The sequence below is a fragment of the Microtus oregoni genome, unplaced genomic scaffold (assembly GCF_018167655.1).
Source record: "Microtus oregoni isolate MIOR12 unplaced genomic scaffold, Mior012 000063F_ref0000156, whole genome shotgun sequence".
NCBI classification, from domain to species: Eukaryota; Metazoa; Chordata; class Mammalia; order Rodentia; family Cricetidae; genus Microtus; species Microtus oregoni.
Window position 1 is genome coordinate 4,956,992 of NW_024543873.1, and position 25,692 is coordinate 4,982,683.

Sequence of the window (25,692 nt, forward strand, 5' to 3'; positions counted from 1 at the left end):
TAAAGTGCCTGGCATATAGTTTTCAGTCCAAAAATATTGGTTAATTGCACAAACGGAAGAGGGAGGTGGAGAGGGAGGAGATAGGAAAAGGAAGAGGGAGGTGAGGAGAAGAAGGCGAGAGAGAGAGAGAGAGAGAGAGAGAGAGAGAGAGAGAGAGCGGGCTACATGTATGGAGCAGAGACCAAGAACTTTGTCAGGAGCCAATAGTGATGAGAACTGCCCTGTCCACCCACCTGCTTTAGAGTCTGGCCCTGAGACAGGACCGGGATCCTCAGCAGAATCCGTTTCAGTGCTGGCACCCAAAGCAGGAGAAACTGGAGAACTGCCAGCAGGGAGAGCCAGCCTGAGAACTTGGCAGCCCCGTAGCATCTGTCAGAACTAGCATGCATCCGGACGAGACCATGACCACAGAAGTTGCCTTTGCTCTGCAGCTTTTGACAGTGAGTGAGATGTTGGCGCATTCCCCGGGTGTGAACTGTCATCGAGGGGCATCTTTCTCGTCTAACCTTCAGAGAGGAGGTCAGGACTGGGTCTCTGGAATCGTTGAGGAGAGAGGCTTTGGAGAGAAGGTATAGGGGGAAGTACTCCAGGTAGCAAGAGAGGGTTATGCAAATAGCTTCCCCATAGTCAACTCTAAAACCATCTAAGTACTCTGATACTGTAGTGGGTAGAACATCCTGGAAGACGGATGTTGAAAGTTCAAGACTCCCCATTCATTAGTGAATGTGGATTTTTCCATGAGGCAATAAAGAGCCATTGCAACCGCCATTTTCCTTTGGGGTGATATTTTCCCTCTAGGCATCATTGGGAAATAGTATAGGATGGGAAGTAGACCACATGAAATGATTTTAAAAGTTTATAGTACAACAAGGGCTCTATCTAGGGTAGTGATTATCAAGAGACAGTCCAGGTGAGAGGAAGAGCTGTGGGCTGGACGCGAAGGGTAAAAAGCACAGACACTTCTGGCAGATGGTGCTTTCATTGAGCTCGGCGTAAGCGATATTCATTTGGACAGGTTACATTTGAGAAGCCCACGTGCATCGCCCTGGTAGAACTTCCAGTCAGTAATCAGATACCGGCTGTGGAGTTCAGGAAAGAGTCAAAGTTGTAGACAGACTTGGAAATCATTAGCCTGCAGTTGAATCCATGAGACCCACCTCTTGCAGAAATTTCCAGTGCTTGAAGGATGGTCATAGGGTGCTGGAGAAAGGAGCTCAGATGATTTCCAAAATCAAGGAAGGGCAGAAGTTTTATTGCCTAGCCCTGTAAAGGGCTTAAAACTTAGTAGACTACATGAATTACGGAGACAATTGAGAACCTTTTCTGTGGCACTGGGTATTGATCCCACAGCATCCCACATGCTGGGCAAATGCTCTAGCACTGAGCAGTACCCTCAGCTCTCACTGAGTGCCTTTCTGAGGATTCCCTGGGGACATGGCAAAGCAAAACATGACACCACTGAGATTCCCAAGGAGGTTTCAGCAATCTAAATCTATCCTTCCATAGGTATGTATTTCAAAACTTTAAGACTTTGATGAGCAAATGTTTTCTTGTTTCAAAATCTAGGTTTCTCTGTGGAGGCGTCACTAGTAAACTGGCTCTCCTTTAGACTGAAGGTCTAAATTGCCCATGTGAAGTCATTATTCCATTTGTTTGCTGTTATTGTCCCCCCCCCCAAAAGATATATTGGAGGCCTACAGCTCAGGTCTTTCAGAATATGATTTTATTTGGAAATGCATTTGTTAAAGAAGGAACCAAGTCGGAATAAAATCCTAATAGAGTGGTCCTATAAAGCCAAAGTGATGGTATTCTTGTAAGAAACAGAGAGAGACACAGAGAAAGGGGGAGTACAATGTGCAAGCCAAGACTAGAACGATGCGGGGCCTTCAAGCCAAGGAAGGCCAAACACTAGCAGCCACCAATAGAAGCCAGGTAGAGGCTAGGAAGGAATTCACTCAGTCTGTAAATGTGTGCTGTTTTAAGACACCCATGTTGGGATACAATTCTTCTGTACCCACAGGTACCACACCCACAATTTTAATCTGCCATACACTGAACATCTCACAAAATAATTGTATCTGTACTGAATGGGGATGGGCATTTTCTATTATAACCATTGCATAAATGGTGCATCATAAAGTTATTTAAAATACATTTACATTGTTTGTGAATTAGAAATCACCCAGAGATAATGTGTCTGGTGCTTTGAATGAGAAATGTTCCCCATAGGTTTGTGTGGTTGATCAAATGGTCTCCAGCTGGTGGTACTCTTTGGTGCTGTTGGGAAACCTTCAGATGTGACCTTATTGGAGGTACTACGTAACTAGATGCTGTGGGACAATAGTCATATACCTTGTCAAATATATTGTATTATTTTACTAAAACGCTGATTGGCCAGTTGCCAGGAAGCAAGTTTAAGCAGGGTGACCAGGCAGGAAATAGAGGCAGGAAGATGAGAACAGGAGATTTCTGGGAAGAGGAAAGGGTCAGTTTGCAGTCATCACCCAGATGCAGAGGAAACAAGATGAGAATGCCTTGTTGATAAAAGGTACCAAACCACGAGGCTAACACAGACAAGAATTATGGGCTAATTTAAGCTGTAAGAAAGAGTTCATGGGAAGCCTGAGCTAATATTCCAACCAGTTTATAATTAATGTAGGCCTCTGTGTGTTTCTTTGGGAATGAACAGCTACAGACCAGGCAGGACAGAAACTACTGCCAACAACTCAAGTTTAAAGCTCTGCCCTACTTAAAGTTAACTCTCTTTGCTTTGTTCTTGTGGTTGACACATGATTTCTCAGCTTCCTGCATTACCTGCCATGCATTCTTGCTTCCATACCTCCCTTCTTTTTTATTTTTTTTAATTTATTTATTTATTAAAGATTTCTGTCTCTTCCCCGCCACCGCCTCCCATTTCCCTCCCCCTCCCCCAATTAAGTCCCCCTCCCTCCTCAGCCCGAAAAGCAATCAGGGTTCCCTGTCCTGTGGGAAGTCCAAGGAACCCTTCTGTGATGGACTATTATCCCTTTGAAACCCAGAGCCAAAATAAGCATTTCTTCTGTAAGTTGCCTTGGCTATGGGATTTTATCATTGCAGCCGAAAACACATACAGATGATCTGAGGTATATGGATATGCACAGGTTATACATGAAAACTAGGCTATTTTACATAAGGAACTCAGAAATTTATAGATTTGATTGAGTACACAAGGAGCATGCTGGAACAAATGCTCTGGGAGCACCTCTATACTACCATCATTTCTTATAGTCCATGCTAGAAAATTTCTACAGTTGTTAAGTACAAAATGGTGATATTTCTCTAAGTCCCACCAATAGAATAGAATGTCACAAAGATGGCGACTATGGAGATCTCACTCAGACACAAACATCTGGCCACTGGGTAGAAGTGACGAAAGTGTTGGTAGTGCTCTGAAGAGTTTAAGGAATTGTTGCTCTTTGAGTGATTTAAACTACTTGAGACTGTAGTTCTTAAAACTTGAACAGGAAATCAAAATTGGTATCTTTGATTTTTTTTCCAGCAAATCAAAACTAGATTGTCAGCCTAGGTAGAACTCTTCCAGAGATAATAAATAGCACCAACCACAAAATAATTAGAAAATGAAATGGGGTATGGTGGCAACCTTTTTTCTTCTATTTTATTCTTGTGAATAGATTTTATTTTTACAGTAGCTTAAGGTTTGGAATGCAGAGAGCCTATAACATCACAGTATTGCTCGGCTAGCCTCTTATTGCTCACAGTTTCTGATGTATGTATGTATGTGTGTTACATGCACAAATATGTGTGTAAATGTGTGCACACATGGAGGCCTTACACCCTTGGGTAGATTCTCTCAATGAACCTGGAACCAGACTGGAAGCCAGAAAATCCCAACCATTACCCCATCCCTCCCTCCACAAAACATAACGCACTTGTAATCCTAGCACTATGTTGTGCACTGGAAATTTGAACTCAGGTCTTCACTCTATAAGCTGAGTCATCCCTTCAGCCTGATTGCCCTATTATTAACATGATGCATTAGTATGGCACACGCTTTACAACTGGTGAGTCAATATTGATACATTATTACTAAGCAGTCCTTAGTTGGCATTAGTGTTTACTCAGGGTTAGACAGATCTATAAGGTTTCCCGTATACGCAGTGCCATGTATCCCCCATTGCAGTATCATTAAGAATAGATTTATTGCATGAAAAAGTCCTTGTGCTTTACCCATTCATCTTCTCTCCCCTCTCTCGGGATCCCTGATAACCACTTCTCATTTATTGCCTCTGTATTTTTTCCTTTTCTAAAGTACTACAAAGTTGGCTTAGTCTGTGGCTAGTTTGAATTCCCAATATTCATGCAAGGTATTCATGTCTTCTTGTGGAGTTACAGTCTTCTGCTTCTCATGGCTAAAGAGTATTCTACTGTTTCAGTGTGCCAAGGTCTATTGCTATCTATTGAAGGACAATTTGATTGCTTCTGAATTTTGGAATAAAGAGTCTGCAAACATTTGTTTGTGTGTTTTTGTGTGAGCATAAAAATTTTAAATCACTGGAGTAAACAGCAAACAGCATAATAGCTGGATTGTGTGGTAAGAGCCTGTTCGGCTGTGTGGAACCTGCTTTTCTTTTTTCTTTTTTTTCTATTTTTTTTGCGTTTTCTGAATTTTTTTTATTGAGAAAAGGAGAAAAAAAACAAGTTTCCACCTCCTCCCAGCCTCCCATTTCCCTCCCCCTCCTCCCACCCTTCTCCCCCTCCTCCCACCCTTCTCCCCCTCCCCCCACTCCTCTCCCCCTCCCTCTCCAGTCCAAAGAGCAGTCAGGGTTCCCTGCCCTGTGGTAAGTCCTAGGTCCTCCCCCCTCCGTCCATATCTAGGAAGGTGAACATCCAAACTGGCTAGGCTCCCACAAAGCCAGCACATAAAGCAGGATCGAAACCCCGTGCCATTGTCCTTTGTGTCTCATCAGCCCTCATTGTTCGCCATGTTCTGAGAGTCCAGTTTTATCCCATGCTTTTTCAGTCACAGTCCAGCTGGCCTTGGTGGGCTCCCAATAGACAGCTCCACTGTCTCAGTGGGCGGGTGCACCCCTCGTGGTCCCGACTTCTTTGCTCATGTTCTCCCTCCTTCTGCTCCTCATTGGGACCTTGGGAGCTTAGTCCAGTGCTCCAGTGTGGGTCTCTGTCTCTATCTCCATCCATCACCAGATGAAGGTTCTATGATGATATGCAAGATATTCGTCATTATTGCTCTAGGATAGGGTCATTTCAGGTTCCCTATCCTCAGCTGCCCAAGGAACTAACTGGGGACCTCGGCTTGGGCACCTGGGAGCCCCTCTAGGGTCAGGTCTCTTGCCAACCCTAAAGTGGCTCCCTTAACTAAGAATTGTGGTTCCATGCTCCCCTATCCAACCTTCCTTTATCCCAATCCTCCTGTTTCCCCAAGACCCGACCTCCTTCCCTTCTAACTTTTCTCTCCCCATCTCCCCTTACCCCAATCCCACCTCACCACCAAGGTCCCAATTTTCTCCCCGGCAATTTTGTCTACTTCCCTTAGCCAAGAGGATAACTATATGTTTTTCCTTGGGTTCACCTTCTTACTTAGATTCATTAGATTCAACTATTGTAGACTCCGTGACCCTTATTTACGGCTAGAAACCAATTATGAGTGAGTACATCCCAATTTCATCTTTTTGGGTCTGGGATACCTCACTCAGGATAGTGTTTTCTATTTCCATCCATTTGCATGCAAAAAAAAGTCATTGTTTTTTACCGCAGCATAGTACTCTAATGTGTATATATTCCATACTTTCTTCATCCATTCTTCCATTGAAGGGCATCTAGGTTGTTTCCAGGTTCTGGCTATTACAAATAATACTGCTATGAACATAGTTGAACAAATGCTTTTGTCATATGATAGGGCATCTCTTGGGTATATTCCCAAGAGTGGTATTGCTGGGTCCAGGGGTAGGTTGATCCCGAATTTCCTGAGAAACCGAAACACTGACTTCCACAGTGGTTGCACAAGATTGCATTCCCACCAGCAATGGATGAGGGTACCCCTTCCTCCACTGCCTCTCCAGAAAAGGCTATCCTTGGTGTTTTTGACTTTAGCCATTCTGACAGGTGTAAGATGATATCTCAAAGTTGTTTTGATTTGCATTTCCCTGATTGCTAAGGGAGTTGAGCACGACCTTAAGTGTCTTTTGGCCATTTGAACTTCTTCTGTTGAGAATTCTCTGTTCAGTTCAGTGCCCCATTTTTTAATTGGGTTAATTAGCATTTTAAAGTCTAGTTTGTTGAGTTCTCTATATATTTTGGAGATCAGACCTTTGTCTGTTGCGGGGTTGGTGAAGATCTTCTCCCAGTCAGTAGGTTGTCTTTGTGTCTTAGTGACAGTGTCCTTTGCTTTACAGAAGCTTCTCAGTTTTAGTAGGTCCCATTTATTCAATGTTTCCCTTAATGTCTGTGCTTCTGGGGTTATACATAGGAAGCGATCTCCTGTGCCCATCTGTTGTAGGGTATTTCCCACTTTCTCTTCTATAATTTTCAGTGTGTTCGGGCTGATATTGATGTCTTTAATGCATATGGACTTGAGTTTTGTGCACGGTGATAGATATGGGTCTATTTTCATTCTTCTACAGATTGACATCCAGTTGTGCCAGCACCATTTGTTGAAGATGCTTTTTTTCTTCCATTGTATACTTTTAGCTCCTTTATCAAAAATGAGGTGTTCATAGGTTTGTGGGTTAAAATCCGGGTCTTCTATACAATTCCATTGGTCAACTTCTCTGTTTTTATGCCAGTACCACACTGTTTTCATTACTGTAGCTCTGTAATAGAGTTTGAAGTCAGGGATGGTAATGCCTCCAGAAGATCCTTTATTGTATAGGATTGTTTTGGCTATCCTGGGTTTTTTGTTTTTCCATATAAAGTTGATTATTGTCCTCTCCAGATCTGTAAAGAATTTTGATGGGATCTTGATGGGGATTGCATTGAATCTATAAATTGCCTTTGGTAGAATTGCCATTTTTACTATGTTGATCCTCCTAATCCAAGAGCAAGGGAGGTCCATCCATTTTTTGGTATCCTCTTCAATTTCTTTCTTCAATGCCTTAAAGTTCTTGTCAAATAAGTCTTTCACTTCCTTGGTTAGATTTACCCCAAGATATTTAATGCTGTTTGTGGCTATCGTGAATGGTGAAGCTTCTCTGATTTCCCTCTCTGCTTCCATATCCTTTGTGTATAAGAGGGCGACTGATTTTTTGGAGTTGATCTTGTATCCTGCCACATTACTAAAGCTGTTTATCAGCTGTAAAAGTTCTTTGGTGGAGTTTTGGGGGTCGCTTATGTACACTATCATATCATCTGCAAATAACGAAAGTTTAACTTCTTCCTTTCCAATTCAAATCCCCTTGATCCCATTATGTTGTCTTATCCCTATTGATAGAACTTCAAGCACTATATTGAAGAGGTATGGCGAGAGTGGACAGCCTTGTTGTGTTCCTGAGTTAAGCGGGATGGCTTTGAGTTTCTCTCCATTTAATTTGATGTTAGCTGTCGGCTTGCTGTATATAGCTTTTATTATATTTAGGTATGACCCTTGTATCCCTAATCTCTCCAAGACTTTTAACATAAATCGATGTTGAATTTTGTCGAATGCTTTTTCAGCATCTAATGAAATGATCATATGGTTTTTTTCTTTCAGTTTATTTATATGCTGGATTACATTGATAGATTTTCGTATGTTGAACCAGCCCTGCATCTCAGGAATGAAGCCTACTTGATCATAATGGATAATTTTTCGGATGTGTTCCTGGATTCGGTTTGCCAGTATTTTCTTGAGGATTTTTGCGTCGATGTTCATTAGTGAGACTGGCCTGTAATTCTCTTTCCTAGTTGAGTCTTTGTGTGGTTTTGGTATCAGAGTAACTGTAGCTTCATAAAAGGAATTAGGTAATGACCCTTCTGTTTCTATATTGTGGAATACATTAAGGAGTATAGATAGGTATTAGCGGTTCTTGGAAGTTCTGGTAGAATTCCGCATTGAAACCATCTGGTCCTGGGCTTTTTTTGGTAGGGAGGTTTTTGATAACAGCTTCTAATTCTTCGCGACCAACAGGTCTGTTTAGATTGTTCACCTGATCCTGGTGTAACTTTGGTATATGGTATTTATCTAAAAAAGTGTCCATTTCTTTTACATTTTCCAGTTTTGTGTTATACAGGCTTTTGTAATAAGATCTAATGATTCTCTGAATTTCCTCTGTGTCTGTGGTTATGTCCCCCTTTTCATTTCTGATCTTATTAATTTGTGTATTCTCTCTCTGCCGTTTGATTAGTTTGGATAGGGGTTTATCAATCTTGTTGATTTTCTCCAGGCACCAGCTTTTTGTTTCATTGATCCTTTGGATTGTTTTCTGTGTTTCTATTTTGTTGATTTCAGCCCTCAGTTTGATTATTTCCAGTCTTCTACTCCTCCTAGGTGAGTCTGCTTCTTTTTTTCTAGAGCTTTAAGGTGGAATGTTAAGTCTCCAATATGTGCTTTCTTTGTTTTCTTTAAGTGGGCACTTAGTGCGATGAACTTTCCTCTTAGCACTGGTTTCATAGTGTCCCATAAGTTTGAGTATGTTGTTTCTTTATTTTCATTGAATTCAAGGAAGACTTTAATTTCTTCCTTAATCCAGGTATGGTTCAGTAGTTGACTGTTCAGTTTCCATGAGTTTGTAGGCTTTCTGTTGAATTCTAACTTTAATCCATGGTGATCTGATAAGACACATGTGGTTACTAATATTTTTTTGTAACTGTGGAAGTTAGCTTTGCTATCGAGAATGTGGTCAATTTTCGAGAAGGTTCCATGAGCTGCAGAGAAGAAGGTATATTCTCTCCTATTTGGGTGGAATAATCTATAGATGTCTGTTAAGTCCATTTGATTCATTATCTCCATTAATTCTCTAATTTCTCTGTTAGGTTTCTGTCTGATTGACCTGTCCATTGGTGAGAGAGGAGTGTTGAAGTCTCCTACTATTAGTGTGTGCGGTTTGATGGCTGCCTTGAGTTTTAGTAATGTTTCTTTTATGTACGTGGGAGCTTTTATATTAGGGGCGTAGATATTCAGGATTGAGACTTCATCCTGATGAATTGTTCCTGTTATGAGTATAAAATGTCCCTCTCCATCTCTTCTGATTGATTTAAGTTTGAAGTCAACTTTGTTAGAAATTAATATGGCCACACCTGCTTGTTTCTTAGGTCCATTTGCTTGATAAGCCTTTTCCCAGCCCTTTACTCTGAGTAGGTGCCTGTCTTTGTGGTTGAGGTGTGTTTCTTGTAAACAGCAGAATGTTGGATCCTGTTTTCGTATCCAATCTCTTAGCTTGTGCCTTTTAATAGGTGAGTTGAGCCCATTAACATTAAGTGATATTAATGACCAGTGGTTGTTAACTCCGGTCACTTTTTTAGTAGTAGGGTTTGTGTGTTTCCCTTCTTTGAGTTGCGCTGGTGAAGGGTCTCTAGATGACTGAGTTATTGTGTGCATTGTTGGACTCCTTGGTTAGTGATTTTCCTTCTATTATTTTCTGTAAGGCTGGATTTGTGGCTGCGTATTGTTTAAATTTGTTTTTATCCTGGAAAATTTTGTTTTCTCCATTTATAGTGAACGAAAGCCTGGCTGGATATAGTAGTCTGGGCTTGCATCCATGATCTCTTTGTTTTTGCAGTACATCTATCCAGGACCTTCTGGCTTTCATGGTTTCCATAGAGAAGTCAGGTGTAAGTCTGATAGGTTTTCCTTTATAAATAACTTGGCCTTTTTCTTTTGTGGCTCTTAATATTCTTTCTTTATTCTGTATATTTTGTGTTTTGATTATTATATGGCGAGGGGATGTTTTTTTTTTTTTGATCCAGCCTATTTGGTGTTCTGTATGCTTCCTTTCTTCAGGTTGGGAAAGTTTTCTTCTATAATTTTATTAAATATATTTTCTGGACCGTTGAGCTGCCCTTCTTCTCCTTCTTCTATTACAATTATTCTTAGGTTTGGTCTTTTTATTGTGTCCCAGATTTCCTGAATGATTTGTGATGAGAATTTGTTGGTATTGCTGTTTTCTTTGATCAGTGTGTTTATTTTCTCTATGGTATCTTCAGTGTCTGACATTCTTTCTTCTATCTCTTATAATCTGTTATTAGTACTTGTTTCTGTAGTTCCTGTTCATTTACCCAGATTTTCCATTTCCATTCTTCCCTCGGTTTGTGCTTTCTTCATTGCTTCCATTTCATTCTTCATGTCTTGAACCGCTTCCCTAACCTTTTTGATTGCTTTTTCTTGTTTCTCTTGGTTTTCTTGCGTGTCTTTGAGCGATTTATTCATTTCCTCTACCTTTTTGTTTGTAATCTCTAATTGTTTATGGCAGTTTTTCACCTCCTGTTTAAGGTCCTCTATTATTTTCATATAGTTTACTTTTGAGTCGATTTCTTCTATTTCTTCTGGAGTTCGGTGTACAATTCTTCTTATTTCGGGATCCCTGGTTTCTGGTGGTGTCATGTTGCCTTTCAGGTTGTTGGAGGAATTCTTGTATTGGCGCCTTCCCATCTCTTCCTTCAAGTGGAGCCAGGAGAGGCCTGGTGTCTTGGTCCAGTCTTTGTTGTGATTGACTCTCTGGGTATATCTCTTCAGTGTAGAAGCAGGAACCGTTCCCGTCCAGATGGGATTCCTCAGCAACTAAACAGGGCTGCCGGTAGCCCAATGCTCCAGGGCCAAAAGGATGAATGGAGCAAGGGGGGGGGGTATCCAGAAGAGCACAGGAAGCCTGGCGCAGGAGCTGAAGGTGCCCAGGCTCCCTAAGAGGGGACCCTTAGGCCTGCCCGGTAGGCAGGCACTCACCACTCTGGGTGGGTAGCCTTAGTGTAGGAGCTTAAAATTGTTCTTGAGCACTGGTCCTAGCATACAGCAGGGCAGGGTTGGGGAGGGGTGCTGGGGGGCTGGGTCGTGCGAAAGAAATACAGCCCTGCAGAAGGAGCTGGGGGAGGGGGGTTTGCGCTCTCTTCCGGGACAGTCCGCCCCTGGATAGCACACACTCACCCCTCCAGATGGGATTCCTCAGCAACTAAACAGGGCCGCTGGTAGCCCAATGATCCAGGGCCAAAAGGATGAATGGAGCAAGGGGGCGGGGGCGGTGTCCAGGAGCGCACAGGAAGCCTGGCGCCAGAGCTGAAGGTGCCCGGGCTCCCTTACAGGGGACCCTGAGGCCTGCCCGGTAGGCAGGCACTCACCGCTCTGGGTGGGTAGCCTTAGTGTAGGAGCTTAAAACTGTTCTTGAGCGCTGGTCCTAGCATACAGCAGGGCAGGGTTGGGGAGGTCGGAACCTGCTTTTCTCTCAAAGTAACTAGTATTTTGCCTTTCTGCCAGATTTGAATGTTGAGCCACACTCTTTTCAATATGTGGGGACAACAGTGGTTTGGATTTTAGATATTCTGATAGGAGCATAGTCATATCTTGCTTAAAAAATAAGCTTTTCAGGAATAAAGAGTTTAAAGCTAGAAATTGGCATCTCCAATATTCTAAAGATTTCCACACGGTGGGATTTTCCTTCATAAATATGTAAAACCTTTGGAACATTACAAATAAGGGTTGCTTCAAACTCAAGTTTCAGCTTGAGAAGAAATGTGAAAGTGTGTTGGGAGCAGAGCAGTGATAACGGCCAGCCTGTTGCAAAGCTAGATTCAGGGCCCCATTTTCTGAGGTCAAGTGATTACCTAAGACAGGTCTCTGCAAAATCTAAACCATGTTTCCTTGCTATTCACCTTCTCCACAACCTTCTACAACTTCAAGATGGGATTTTCCCATTTCTCTTTCTTTGTTTCTGTCCATGATTTAAAATCTGCGTGTTTGCTGGGCATTTCGGCTCATACCCATGATGATAGCACCTTAGAAGGCTGAGGCAGGAGGATCACTATGAGTTTGAGGGCAACATGGGATACATTGTATGTTCCAGGCCAGCTGGAGCTAAAGAGTGAGACCCTATGTCTTAGTTCGGGTTTCTTTTTTTTTTTTGTGATTGTTTCATTTATTTTATTTGTATCTGTTTGTGAAAGAGAGAGACTACAACAGACAGACATACACACACACACACACACACACACACACACACACACACACACAGAGGCCAAAAGAGGTTGCTGGATACCCTAGAGCTAGAATTGCAAGTAGTTGTGAGGTGTCCAAGTGGGTACTGGGAGCCAAACTTGTTGTGAAGAGACACCATGACCATGGCAACTCTTATAAGGAAAGCATTTAATTGAGGGAGTTTGCTTCCAGTTTCAGAAGTTCAGTCCATTATCATCATGGTGGAGAGCATCATGGCATGCAGGCAGACATGGTGCCGGAGTAGCTGCTGAAAGGCCTACATCTTGTAGGCAACAGGAAGTTGACTGAGATGCTGGGCAGTATACTGAGCATAAGAAACTTCAAGCCTACCCCAGCACACTTCCTCCAACAAGGCCACACCTCCTAATAGTGCCACTCCCTGTGAGATTATGGGGCCAATGACATTTAAACTACCACACCCTATCTATGAAAAAAAAATCAAAATAATACCACCCATCCCCAATAAAACAAAACTCCAGCAATCTGCTTTTATGTCTCCTAGGGTCTTGCTGGGCCTTTCCATTATTTCATAGTCCCTCACTACCATGCCACACTTAAATTTTTCACCATCTGAACAGGAATATATACTAAATATATATGAATATATACTAAACTATTTTCTGACAGTCCTTGACAACATGCTTGATAAGTGAGGTCTAGCCAGAGGGAGGCTTACAGTAAGTCAAAACGGTAGTCAGGGGCTGGGAATGGAGCCTATTTGGTACGGTGCTTGCCAACCATTTACAAACGCCTGGATTGGGTCCCACAATAAACTGAGCATGCTTGTGCAAACCTGAAATTCCAGCTCTGGGGAAGTGGAAACAAGAGGATAAGAAGGTCATAGACAGCCTCTGTTACATAGAAAAGTCAAGACCAACTTGGGCTTGAGAACTTGCCTTAAAAATAAAACAAAATAAAGAATTTCATGGGGTTGGAGATAGGCATCAACGATGAAGAACACATACTGATGTTGCAGGAGACCCACAGCTCAAGTGCCAGGTGATTCCATGCTTCTGGCCTCCAATGGGACTGTTCTTATGTGCACCTCCATATACATGATTACATAATGAAAATAAAAGAATAAATCTTTAGGAAATAATTGCATCCCTTTGAGCAGGGCTTATGCTGCAGTTGGTTGAGTGTCTGCCTAGCATGCAGAAAGACCCGGGCTCCCTCCAGCACCACATTAAACTGAGAGCAAGGGAAGACACCTGTAATTGAAGCATGCAGGAAGTGGAGGCCAGGGGCTCAGAGGTTCAAGGTCATCCTGCTGTAGGCCATCTTGGAATGCATGAGAACTTCTGCCAAAAACAAAGCAAAACCAAATAAAGTGGTAAGTATCACATGTTTTCTCCTGTTTGTGGGACCTAGATTTTATAAAGGTATGTAAAATCATATGTGTCTATGTGACAAAATAGAAACGGAAGCATCTAGGGACACAAAAAAGACTAACTAATTGGGATATACAAATTAGGGGAAGGAATTATGAGAGGAGCAGGTTCAATGCATACCATGTACTTCATGAAAATGAAGGTGAACATCATGTGCAATAAAAAATGCCAAGCAAAATTTTCAAAATGGTGGCCTGCTTAAAGTGTGTGTGTGGGGGGGGAGTTAGTGAACAGGGTTCTACTTTCTAGTTTCTAAGGCTTAGTAGGCAACTGAAATTTTGTATCTTTTCTGTAATAGACATTGTTCACTATCCGTGTGCTCAGAGAGGGTATTGTGTCTTCTCAAAGACTGATCATCTGTCCATTAGGGTCATACTTTGAATCTTCGGAAACAGTTGCTGTATTGGCAAATGGGATTAGAAGGAGCTTTACCAAGTCCTGTTATGTAATTTCCGGTTGGATCTAAAAGTGGCTGATCCCTTGGTTAAAAGTAGTCAAGGGCAGAAGTGATTGGGTTTTCCTGTGTGGTCATAGATTTTTGTCCTTAATATAGTCTCATATTAGTTCCTTTTCCCCTTGCTGTGCTCAAATATTTAAGGAAAGCAACTCCAGGAAGCAAGGGTTGACTTTGACTCACGTCATCATGGTGGAGAAGGCATGATGGTGTAAGTGTTGAACATCCAGTCAGGAAAGAGAGATTAATGTTTGCACTCAGCTTCTTTTCTCCTTTTTATTCCCTCTGGGACCCCAGCCCATATGTCAGGAGCATCTTCCTACCTCAGTTAATCCTTTCTGGAAACATCCTTATGCATTCATAGCAGCGTGTTTCCATGGAGAGTCTAAATCCACTCAAGTTGATAATACAGATGAACCATCCTGTGTTCCTTCTGGTTTTGTTATCTCCAGCTTTTCAGACCGTGAGTGAACCAGAAGCCATGCCGTGCCCACACCACGTACTCAAAGGATGCCCTACAAAAACCACCTCAACTTGTTTGTCATCCACCCATACCTTTTCCTTGTGGTCTGGAATTTTCTCCTTTTCCCTTGCCGTGACTGCCTTTCCTTTCACTTCCCACAGCACCCTACCCCGTGCTGACTCAACCCTATTTACCAGTTTTCCTGTTGTCCTCAGGATCCGTCTTCATTTCATCCTCTTTAAAGCCATTAACATTGACCTTCCTTCCCTCCATGCTTGAAAGTCACCTGTTCAGACCACCATGCTCATTTTCCTTCTGTCTTTATATGTTCTCCCCTGCAACTGCATTCCTTTAAAGTGGTAGTTCTCAACCTGTGGGTTGCGACTACTTTGGGGGTCAAATAAACCTTTCACAGGAATCACCTAAAACTGTCAGAAAACACAAATATTTACTTTACAGTTTAGAACAGTAGCATAGTTACAGTTATGAAGTAGTAGCAAAAGAACTGTATGGTTGAGGGTCGTCACAGATGAGGAACTGTATTAAAGGGTTGCAGCCTTAGGAAGGCTGAGAACTACTGCTTTGGATGCTTCAACTGCTGCTTCAGTAATGACACTTTGAAATATGTATGACAGGTATAGTGTAGGACCCGGGTCTACCCTTGTTTCGGGGGTTCATCTTGAGGACAGTTTCTGGTCAGCTAACTAAAGCATTCGGTTTGTTCCTGTGCTTCCCCCTGCCCCGCCTGGTGATTGGCTGTAGTGCACTGTTTACTCCATCTTTGGTGTGGTAATTTCCCACCTGCCTGGGCAGAAATCCTTGTGCAACAGCTAGGTATATAAGGATTTTCCCAAGGTTGAGTAAACAGCATTCGGCTGATCTCCTTTCGAATGACCCAGGTCTCTTTGTGTGTTCTTTCAAGTTCCAGGCCCTTGCCCGACTCGCGTATGGCACAGTGGTGGGCGAACTGTAACCAAGGGGGTAACACAAAATCGGGTGTTACAGTATAGCATTTTGTTCTGGGCTCCTCGTTCTCCGGTGTATCTTTGTATACACATCTTCATGCAGACATCACAATGGTTCCTAAAGCTCAAGAAACCTCAAACTGACCCCCTTGCCTCCCTTTGAATTCTACAACCCCCACTTTATCTGGGCTGGTTGCATCACTTGAGCAGTCAATAGCCTCACTGTATTTTCATACTTCCCCTGCTAAAAGATAAGTTGTTGCTATAGTGACAGTCACAGTACTCTGTACCAAAGCCTTCAGTTCCTCCCACCGCACCAGCAAATTCAATGTAAACTTTGCCCTTACATTTATGTCTTTTCTCCAAACGACTCCAACTTATCATTACTGCCTCTCTTGCTAATTAATGCTCACCAACTGGTACCCAAGAACCCAATAAGACAACACATTTGTCTGAACTTGGGTTTCTATTGCTGTGAAGAGACATCATGACCATGTCAACTCTTATAAAAGAAAACACTTACTTGGGGCTGACTTACAGGTTCAGAGATTTAGTCCACTGGCATCATGGTAGGAAGCATGGCAGCATGCAGGCAGAGACATGGTTCTAGAGAAACAATAATCCCATATAGTTCAGCCCATCCTGTTTTATCCCCTCTTGTAGTGGTTTCTTTTTCTTTTCTTGTTTTATTTTTATTTGTTTACCTATTTGTTTGTTTTTGAGACGGAGTCTGACACTATAACGCAAGCTTCCCTTGAACTGGGTTCGTAGGACTCATGGGCCATGTACTTGAAACCATTGGCCTTGCCTCTGCCTCCCAAGCTTTCTGCTTATTGGCCAGAGTTCCCTGCATTCTCTTACAGCTGAAGTCTCACCTCAATTCTCAAGAGCTACTCCATAGCTGAGAGCACGTGTTCTTAGACCAGCACTTCCCCCTCTTACTTAATAATACCTGATGCCTTAAAGCTAGGCACATGATCACCTTAAATTGCCTGTCTTTTCTAGCATCACCTGGGCGTAGCTCTGACCAATTAGAATATAAGCAAAAGTTGATGCTTCAGGGAAACATTCCTAAAGGTAAAAGGGCATGCAATTCTTCCCTTATTCCTGACGGCCAGAAAAGGAAAATGTGGCTGGAACCCTAAATATCACCTTTGACTATAAAGGGACCTTTGAAAATTAACAGTGTGCATGGCGAAAACCATCACAACCAAAAGAATAGGGGAGTTGGCTGCAAAGGTTCTCAGCAGCTAAAAGTGATTGCTGCTCTTGAAGAGGGTAGGAGTTAGATTCCCAGCACCCGGGTCAAGCAGCTCAAAAGCTCCTGGAAATCCTCTTCTGAACTCTGCACACACACTCTCACCCATAAATGAAAAATGCTAAAACATGCTTCATTTAGAAAAACAAAGAAAGAGGTTGATCTCTAGCGTGCAGACATTTGGTTACCACCTCGATGACAGAGTTTTGCTTTGTTTTTCTTTCCTGTGTATCTAGGCTTCTTTCCTGGCCAAAGTCATTTATTTCTTACCTCTTGATGTACATCTTCGTCCACTGTCCCAGTCATTATAAAGTATCAGTGTACCTTCTTTGTTTTTAAGAATTATTGAAGTTGAAACGAAAATGAAGTTCTGTTGTCTGGGGGTTTTCAGCTGGTGGTGAGCCTAGCTGGCCTCAGCTCACAATAATCCCATATAGTTTACCCCATCCTGTTTTATCCCCTCTTGTAGTGGTTTCTTTTTCTTTTCTTGTTTTATTTTTATTTGTTTACCTATTTGTTTGTTTTTGAGACGGAGTCTGACACTATAACGCAAGCTTCCCTTGAACTGGGTTCGTAGGACTCACGGGCCATGTACTTGAAACCATTGGCCTTGCCTCTGCCTCCCAAGCTCTCTGCTTATTGGCCAGAGTTCCCTGCATTCTCTTACAGCTGAAGTCTCACCTCAATTCTCAAGAGCTACCCCATAGGTCGTGAAAAATGGATGAATTCATACATACAAACTGGTAGAACAATAAATGGCACATAGTGCCTCTTAGTAACAAAACTTCGAATCATAAATTGTATTACCTCCTGGGAAGCAAAGTAGAGCCCTGCCCTCATCACACTGTGGTCTACTGGGGAAGACAGACCTATTAGGAACACAAAGAAAAACATCTATCCTAGTTTGGGGAGTCAGGCTAGACAATGGAACAGCAGTGACACTTATACTGAGGCCTGGGGATTGAGTAAAGTTGCCTGGGGAAGAGTGCTGGACAGATGGGAGGAGGGTGGAAAAACCCAGGTATTCCGGTGGTCTTTGGCGGGGCTCAGTTGCTCGGCTTGTTGGACAGCATTCCTCGGAGCCGCTGCAGCTGCCTACAGGGGAGGACAGCCTGTGCTTGTAACTGATAAAGAAAGGTCTGGAGGGCCCAGGACGGGAAAATACCAAGAGCTTGGCGTTTGGAGATGAATCTTCTAATCCCCTCGGAAATTGCAGGCAGAGTGGCACTGACCAGAGAGAAACTGCCCATCGCAGACTTCCTTGTGTCAAGGCAGGTTAACGCACTCTGGGTGATGTGCTGGCAAGAAAACTCAAGCAAGAATCTTGTAGAAGTGGCCAAATTGCTTTTGCAGCTCAATTTTCAAAGGTCCTTGAATACTTACAAATCCATATTTGCTGTGTTATGTGAAGGGCTGAGTTAAGAGACCTCAACTGCTCCAGTGTATTCCTGGCTCACACAACCTTAAATTAGAGGGGCTAAATAAAGCTGTGGCCTGCCTTCCTGAAAGTTTGCCAGCCACTGATACAGATCATGTAGGACATGGGGCCTCCTCTGGACTGATCTCTCGTCGGACATTAGGACTTACTTTCGGGCTCAGATCTCTGACATCAACGGCTCATTTTACTCATGTATCTCATTTTCAGAGCCATGAAGGGCCAGGGGCCTTCAGGGAGCAGGGCTTACGTCCTCAGCATGCCAAAGGGTTTCTTCTGGTGTAGAAAATGAATGATTGATTCCTGGCTCCGCACAACCTGCCTCACATGGTTCTTTTCTTTTGCATAGCCCAGGAATCTTCATGGCTTGCAGAGGTGCCCTTTGACTCTTGAGAAACATCTGAAGCCTTCCTTGAGTTTGGCATCAGTAAACACTTCAGACCTCCCAGGCAGCTCAAAGTCATGCTCCACATCACCTTGTTTGGAAACATCACCATCTGCTGGATTCCACTGCATGTGCTCTCAAAGACTTGCCTGTGTTCTGCCAATTGAGGGCATCCCTGACTTGCTGTTTCTGCTGTGCACAGATTCGGGGATGGGTATTTGAGGAAACCAGAGCTGGGGCGGGGGTGAGCAAAAAGGACGAAATCCGCTGTGCCTGGAGTGTCTAAGCTGAAGTGTTGAGTTGGCTCCTTCAGCAGCACACTGTGATCCCCTAAATTTCTTGTCCTAATGTTATCAAATTTGGAGGGGTCACAGCCTATGTCCCAAGTTAGCTCTAGCCACACCAAAGGGGCCAAATTAAAGAAGAAAGTCAGGGAAAGGAGATTTATTCAATGTGGCTGCACTGGGGAAAGGGATGAAGGGATCTAACAAGCCTTCCACCTCTCACCCCCAAATCTATCTTTAGGGTTACAAAATGAAATTAAAGTTTAAATAGAGGACCACACATATGTACATCTAAGGCATCTTAGTCAATATAAGGTTTGGTCCCGCCAGCTAGTGGCCTACCTACCTATCCCTGTCTGGCCTTCAGCTTCATTCTCTAAGGTGGTCTGAGGAGTTGTTAGAAATATGTGAAATCTCATTCTAGGAGACAAGTTTCCCTCTTAGCTGGGGACTTTTCCTTCTTCCAGCCTGAGATTCGTAGGAAATCCCCTTTCTTAGGGATTCATTGTTTTCTGTATTGTGATAGTCATATTGAGAGACCTGAGTTTCTCTTTAGAATATCTTCATTTCTGTCAGGCCCATTACACTAAACAATCTCACTGTGCTACTGACAACCTGGATTGCCTCTGCAGGGACCATGGGACATTTTCAAAGGATAGAAATGACCTAATTGCTACCCTTTGCTTCATAGGAGACTGAAATTCAATCTCTGGAATCTGGCAAGAGGCTGAGCTGTCTTCTTAGCATGCTCCATCCCAGGAACGTCCCTCAGGTCAAGGAACTGAGGGGGCAGCATAGCTGGAAATCCTTCTGCCCTTACTTTAGCTAAGGCATGAACAAAGTGTCTAAGATACTGCTTTTGCTAGTGGCAGCGTAAGGAACAGAAACACAACATACTCTACCCTAGTGGGAACAAAATATCTGGGCTTTTGAGTCAAGACTTAGACTCAAATCCCTGCTTTGCCACACCCACCTCCACTCTGCTCCACTTGTCTGGTTCTGATATCCTGTCTCCCTGGTTGTACAGTGAGATAACCCTAAAACCTAGTTTCTTCAGCCGTGGCACAAGAAGGTGATTTTGTTACAACCAACCCCTTCTAACTCATTGGAAAAGACAAGCTTTTAATTTATTTAGGGCCTTGCTGCATTGTTTTATTTTGAGACTGAGTCTCATGTCGTACAGGCTGGCTTCAAACTTAACTTGCTATATAGCTGAACATAACTTTCGATATCTGAGCCTTTTGCCTCTGCCTCCTGAGTGCTGGGATTATAGGTGAACCACCACACCCTAATTATACTCTGCTAGGTATTAAACCCAGGTCTTTGTGCGTGTTAGCTATATGTTTGGTAGCAACTGAGCTACATGCCTAGACCCAGCTGGATTTTTTTCTGATTTGGCAATTTCATACATGTATACAATGTGTTCTGATTAACCTCTCTCTTCGTAACTTGTTTTATCTTTCTCCTACCCTTTTTAGCCCCCCCCATCCTTATCACTAGTACTTTTTCCAGATCTACAATTTTTGTTTTGATTTTGTGATGTAGCTTCTAGCTTAACCAAGGCCAACTGTATAACTAGTCAATTGGAACTACCTACAGGAACCTGGAGGGGCAGGTGATCATCCGTGGGTGCTCAAATGAGGTAAATTGTTCCTACTCCCTGAATCTAACAGTGTTCAACGGTCTAGCAGTGAAGGGCAGGGCTTCCTGAGGCCCCTTCATTCATGCCTAACTGTTGGCAGGCCTGTTTTGTGCCTTCCCAGTGCAGGCATCCATAGCTATTATGAGTTTTTAATTGTGGTTCTCGTGTCTTGCCCTGGAGATGACGTTTTGCATTATCTTCCAGATCTTACATTCTGTCTGTTCCCTCTTCTGCAATATTCCTTAAGTGTTAGATGGGATGTTGTGAATATCTTGTTTAGGGCTGGGTTCTCAGGCATCAGTTATCCTCAGCATCTAGGGCAGCTGAGTCTGCATTCACTACCATTTGCTACAAAGAAAAGCTTCTCTGATTAAGGTTGAGATATAAACACAGACATTTTAGACAGCAGTTTAGTGTGGGAGGTCTTTCTGTCTATGTGTTCCTTTTATTGGTTAATGAATAAAGAAACTGCCTTGGCCTGATAGGGTAGAACTTAGGTAGGAAGGGAAGACTAAACTGAATGATGGGAGAAAGAAGGATGGAGTCAGAGGAGAGGCCATGTGGAACCGCTGCCAGAGTCAGACATGCCGAAACTAAGCCACTGTCACGTGATGATATACAGATTAACAGAGATGGGTTAAATTAAGATGTAGGAGTTAGCCAATAAGAAGCTAGAGCTAACAGGCCAAGCAATGATTTAATTAATACAGTTTCTGTGTGATTATTTCAGGTCTAAGCTAGCCGGGTGGCCAGGAACCAATAAACAGCCTTCTCCAACGGCAGTTTGATACTGTATCAGTTTAACTAAACAATAGTAGTAAGTTCCCCACTAGAGCCTATGACCTCCCTGTCACATAGTTAATTTCTTTCAAATTGTTTCATTTTATACGTATGTTTATTTTGTCTTCATAGACAGTTGTGTGTGTGTGTGTGTGTGTGTGTGTGTGTGTGTGTGTGTGAAGTCATCATGTGGTTGCTGGGGATCAAACCAAGATCTATTGGAAAAGCAGTGAGTGCTCTCAAAAGCTAGCTCTTCCCCTAACCAGATGCTTTGGGCTGACTTTACAGTGCCATGTGTGGTTTCCATCTCTGGAGTGGGCCTCAAATCCACCCAGTGCTCAGAATGGTTGTGCCACACCTGCAGAGCTTGGCACACATTGCATGACAACTTGGTACTGAAGTTCATGGGGTTCAGAACTGGGTCTTTCCTCTCTTAGCAGCCTTTATAGCACCTTCTAGTGTTACAAAAGCTAGGAAGCAGGAAGGATATTTCCAGCTCAGTTCTGGCTTCTTTTCTCTGTATTTTGCAACCATAATGTGAGCTATCATCAACAATGAGATCCTCTAGTTATGGTGTGTAACCAAGAGGAATATAAAAAGCTTGAATTATTTGGGGGTCTCTGGGACCCCCTGGCAAATAACTCATAAATAAGGTGGTGCCTCAGCATTGCTCCTGCTTTAGAATAAGCAAGAAAAATATCTACGTAACATCCAACAAAATGAAGTCTTTTTGGAGTCAAAAGATTTTTATCTAAAGTATGGATCTGTATTTGAGCTGTCTTATTTCCTTATTGAGCTTTCTCAAATTTGAGTACCTTCTAGGTTGCAGTGTCTTTCGTTTTGCTAAATGGACTCTCTCTTAGAATACAAATATTTAAAGGGTTGAAGAGTAAGAACACTTGATGCACATAATGACGACCTGAGTTCAGATCCTAGCAGCAACATAACAAGCTGGGTGTAGCCGCAAATACCTGTATCCCCAGTGCTGGCTAGGGTGTGGAGGGCAGAGACAAGATCACTGGGATGTGCTGGCCATAAGCCTAGATCAAGGCTCAGTAAGAGAGCATATCTAAAAGGAATAGAGGAGATAAAGACTAGAGCAGGACACCCAGCATCCTCCTCTGGGCTCTGCATGAGCATGCTTGCACACTTTGGTGATCATGTGTACTCACACCAAGCACTCACAGAGGCAGAGAAAGAAATGAACTCAAATTTTGAAATACAGATAAGCACAAAGACACAAAATTAGAGTGAGGCCAGGGCTGGAGGAAGAAAAGGAGGACTGGGTGTGGCTCCCACTAGAATGCAGGCTCTAGAACAGAAAAGCATCTTCCTTTTTTCACTCAATGCTGCATCCTGACCGCTACACTAATGCCACCCATTGTTAGGACTCCACAGCCACTTCGAATGACAGATGGATAAATGACACATAAGGAAAAGCTGGCATACAAAAAGCAGCTGAATATATCTTGGGGTCTTCCTGACTAAAACCCTGCAGGAAAATCATTGACAGTGTCCGAGTGAGAAGACAAATTCCAGCCTGAAAGAAGACTCATGCCCTCTATGATCACCTATCTGCCTTAGTATTGTCTACTAAGGGAATCCCTTGTCTACTAATGTCCTGTCTAAGAGGGATAGGTGTATATTGGGAGGTCAACTGTACAAAGAAGAAGAAGACAACAGTAACATTGGCCTCATGGAGCCTTTCCCACCTTTTCAAACATCTTGGCCAAGTAGCACAGTTTGCAAAAGTCACACTGAGCTCCCAGTGAAAAACAAACGCACAGCACAGTTGAGCAAGCACCCTCTTCTATGATAACATCTCAGCAAAGACAAACAAGATCCTTGCTCCATTGTCAGCAAATCATATTGGAGATTTGGGTAGTTAAAGTTAAGAAGTTGCATGATGGAAGTGCACAAAGAAAGTTTTCTGTCACCAGGGCCCAGATTCTGTTTGATAGATTGGATGACAGTTGGAGGAAGAAGCACCTGTGTTTTCGCTTGTCCTTTTGCAAGCCCATCTTCCTGCCTTATTTTTTCCTTTTTAATTATTATCTCATATATTACATCCCAACCGCAGTTTCCTCTCCCTCCTCTTTTCCCAGCCCCTCTCCCCACTTCCCCTCTCCCCAGATCCACTCCTCCTCCATTTCCCTTCAGAAAGGAGCAGGTCTTGCAGGGATATCAACTAAACATAGCATATCAAATTATATGTCTAGACACAAAGCCTTATATCAAGGCTGGGTGAGCCAACCCAGTAGGAGAAAAAGGGTCCCAAAAGAAGGCAAAAGAAGCCAGAAACAGCCTTTGTTCACACTGTTAGATCATGCACAAGGACATCAAGCTGCAAAACCACAACATATATGCAGATGACCTAGGTCAGCCTCATGCAGGCCCCCTGATTATTGGCTTAGGCTCCATGAGCCCCTATAAGCCCTGGTTAGATGATTCTTTGGGTCATTTTCTTGCTGTGTCCTTGATACCTCTGTCTCCTACAATCTTCCTTCCCCTTTTCCTCAGGATTCCCTGAACTCCACCTACTGTTTGACGGTGAGTCTCTGCATCTGCTCCCATCAGTTTCTCGATGAAGCCTTTCTGATGGCGACTATGCTAGGCTCCAGTCTACAAGTATAGCAGAGTACCATTAGAAATCATTTCATCGACTGTTTTTGTTTTGTTTTGTCTTTCTTGCCAGATGTACTTGGTTCTATCCTAGGTCTCTGGACTATCCAGCCTCTGGTTGCTGGCCCTCCAGACAGTGTCAGGCCTGGGCTCCCTCACATGGTGATGTGGGTCTCAAGTTGGAGCAGTCAATGTTTGACCACTCCCACCAGTTCTGCACCACCATTATACCAGCACATCTTGAAGGCAGGACAAAGGTATGGCAAAGGTTTTGTAGCTGGGCTGGTGTCCCAATCCCTCCACTGGAAGCCTTGCCTGGTCACAGAAGATGGCCAGTCAAGGTTCCATACCCCCCATTATGAGTTTTCTCTAAGGTTACCGCCATAGAATTCTCGGAGCTTCCATTGCACGAAGTTTCTTCCTTTCCCTCAAAATACTCTCCGATTTCAGTTGTCTTTCCTTGTAGTCTCTCCTCACGCACCCCTCACCTATTCCCTCCTGTTCCCATCCCCTAGTCCACCCGAGAAATCTATTGACATCAGCCTACAAAATAAGAAAAGTTTTTTTTTATCAAGTCCATATCTGACAGAAGGCTAATAGCCAAGACATATAAAGAACTCAAGAAACTAGACATCAACAAACTAAATAACCAAATTAAAAACTGGGTTCAGGCATAAACAGAGAATTCTCAACAGAGGAATCTCGAATTGCTGACAAATACTTTAAAAATTTCAACATCCTTAGCCAAAAGGGAAATGCATATTGAAATGACTCTGAGAGTCCATCTTAATACCTGTAGAATGACTAAGATCAAAATCACAAGTGACAGCTCATGTTGTTGAAGATACGGAACAAGGGGAATACTCCTCCATTGCTGGTGAGAGCATAAATCTGTATAGCCACTTTGGAAATCAATATGGTGGTTACTCAGAAAATTGGGACTCGAGCTATCCTAAGACCCAGTTACGCCACTCTTGGGCACATACCCAAAGGATGCTCCATGCTACCACAAGGACACTTGCTCAACCATGTTTACAGCAGCTTTATTCATAACAGCCAGAAACTGGAAGAAACCTAGATGTCCCTCAACTGAAGAATAAAGAATATGCGGTACATTTACACAATGGAGTATTACTTACCTGTTAAAAATGACATCAGGAAATTTGCCAGCAAATGAATGGGACTAGAAAAAAATTCATCCCGAGTGATATAACTCAGACCCAGAAAGCCAAACATGGTATGTACTCACTTATAAGTGGAAATTAGCTGTAAAGTAAAGGATAACCACAATCCACAGACCCATAGAGTCTAAGTAATAAGGAGGGCTTGGGAGAAGTGTATAGATCTCCCACCTTATCCTTGAAAAGTCATACCAATGCTGTAGGTTGTGCAAAGGAAGTGAACTTAATTGGGTGATCAACAGAATACCTGCAACATGGGAAATGACAAAAATTGATCTTTGCTTTTTGTTGTTGTTGTTGTTCCTGCAAAAGTCCAAGACAAGTCATTAAGAGACAAGCTTTTCTCCTGAGAAAAATAAAAATAGACAACCAGCTCTGTCACTGCTGGGTATATACTTGAAAGGCTCTAAGTCAACACACCACTGAAATAACTGCACATACATGTCTATTACAGCCCGATTGTCAGTAACTAAGATATGGACTCTTCTTAGGTACCCTAACAGCAGATGCATGGGTGGTGGGAGGATAGGATGTATGTGGAGTGGAGTATTGCTCAGTCACCACAAAGGATGAAGTCTTTTTATATGTGAGAAAATAAAAAATATACTCACAAATAAAGGTTATCACGTGATTTCTTTCACATGTAGAAGCTTTTTAGACACAACATGAAACCGTTAATGAACAAAGAAGCCATGAATT

General features: G+C 42.9%; 1 protein-coding gene across 1 annotated transcript in view; it reads left to right on the forward strand.

Annotated features, from left to right (window-relative positions):
• Positions 1 to 383: 383 nt before the first annotated feature.
• Positions 384 to 25,692, forward strand: part of LOC121439827 (FERM domain-containing protein 7-like) — a 111,269-nt gene continuing 85,960 nt past the window's right edge. Inside the window, exon 1 of the mRNA XM_041640445.1 lies at positions 384 to 569. Coding sequence (XP_041496379.1) covers positions 384 to 569 — 186 coding nt within the window. The remainder of the gene's footprint in view (positions 570 to 25,692) is intronic.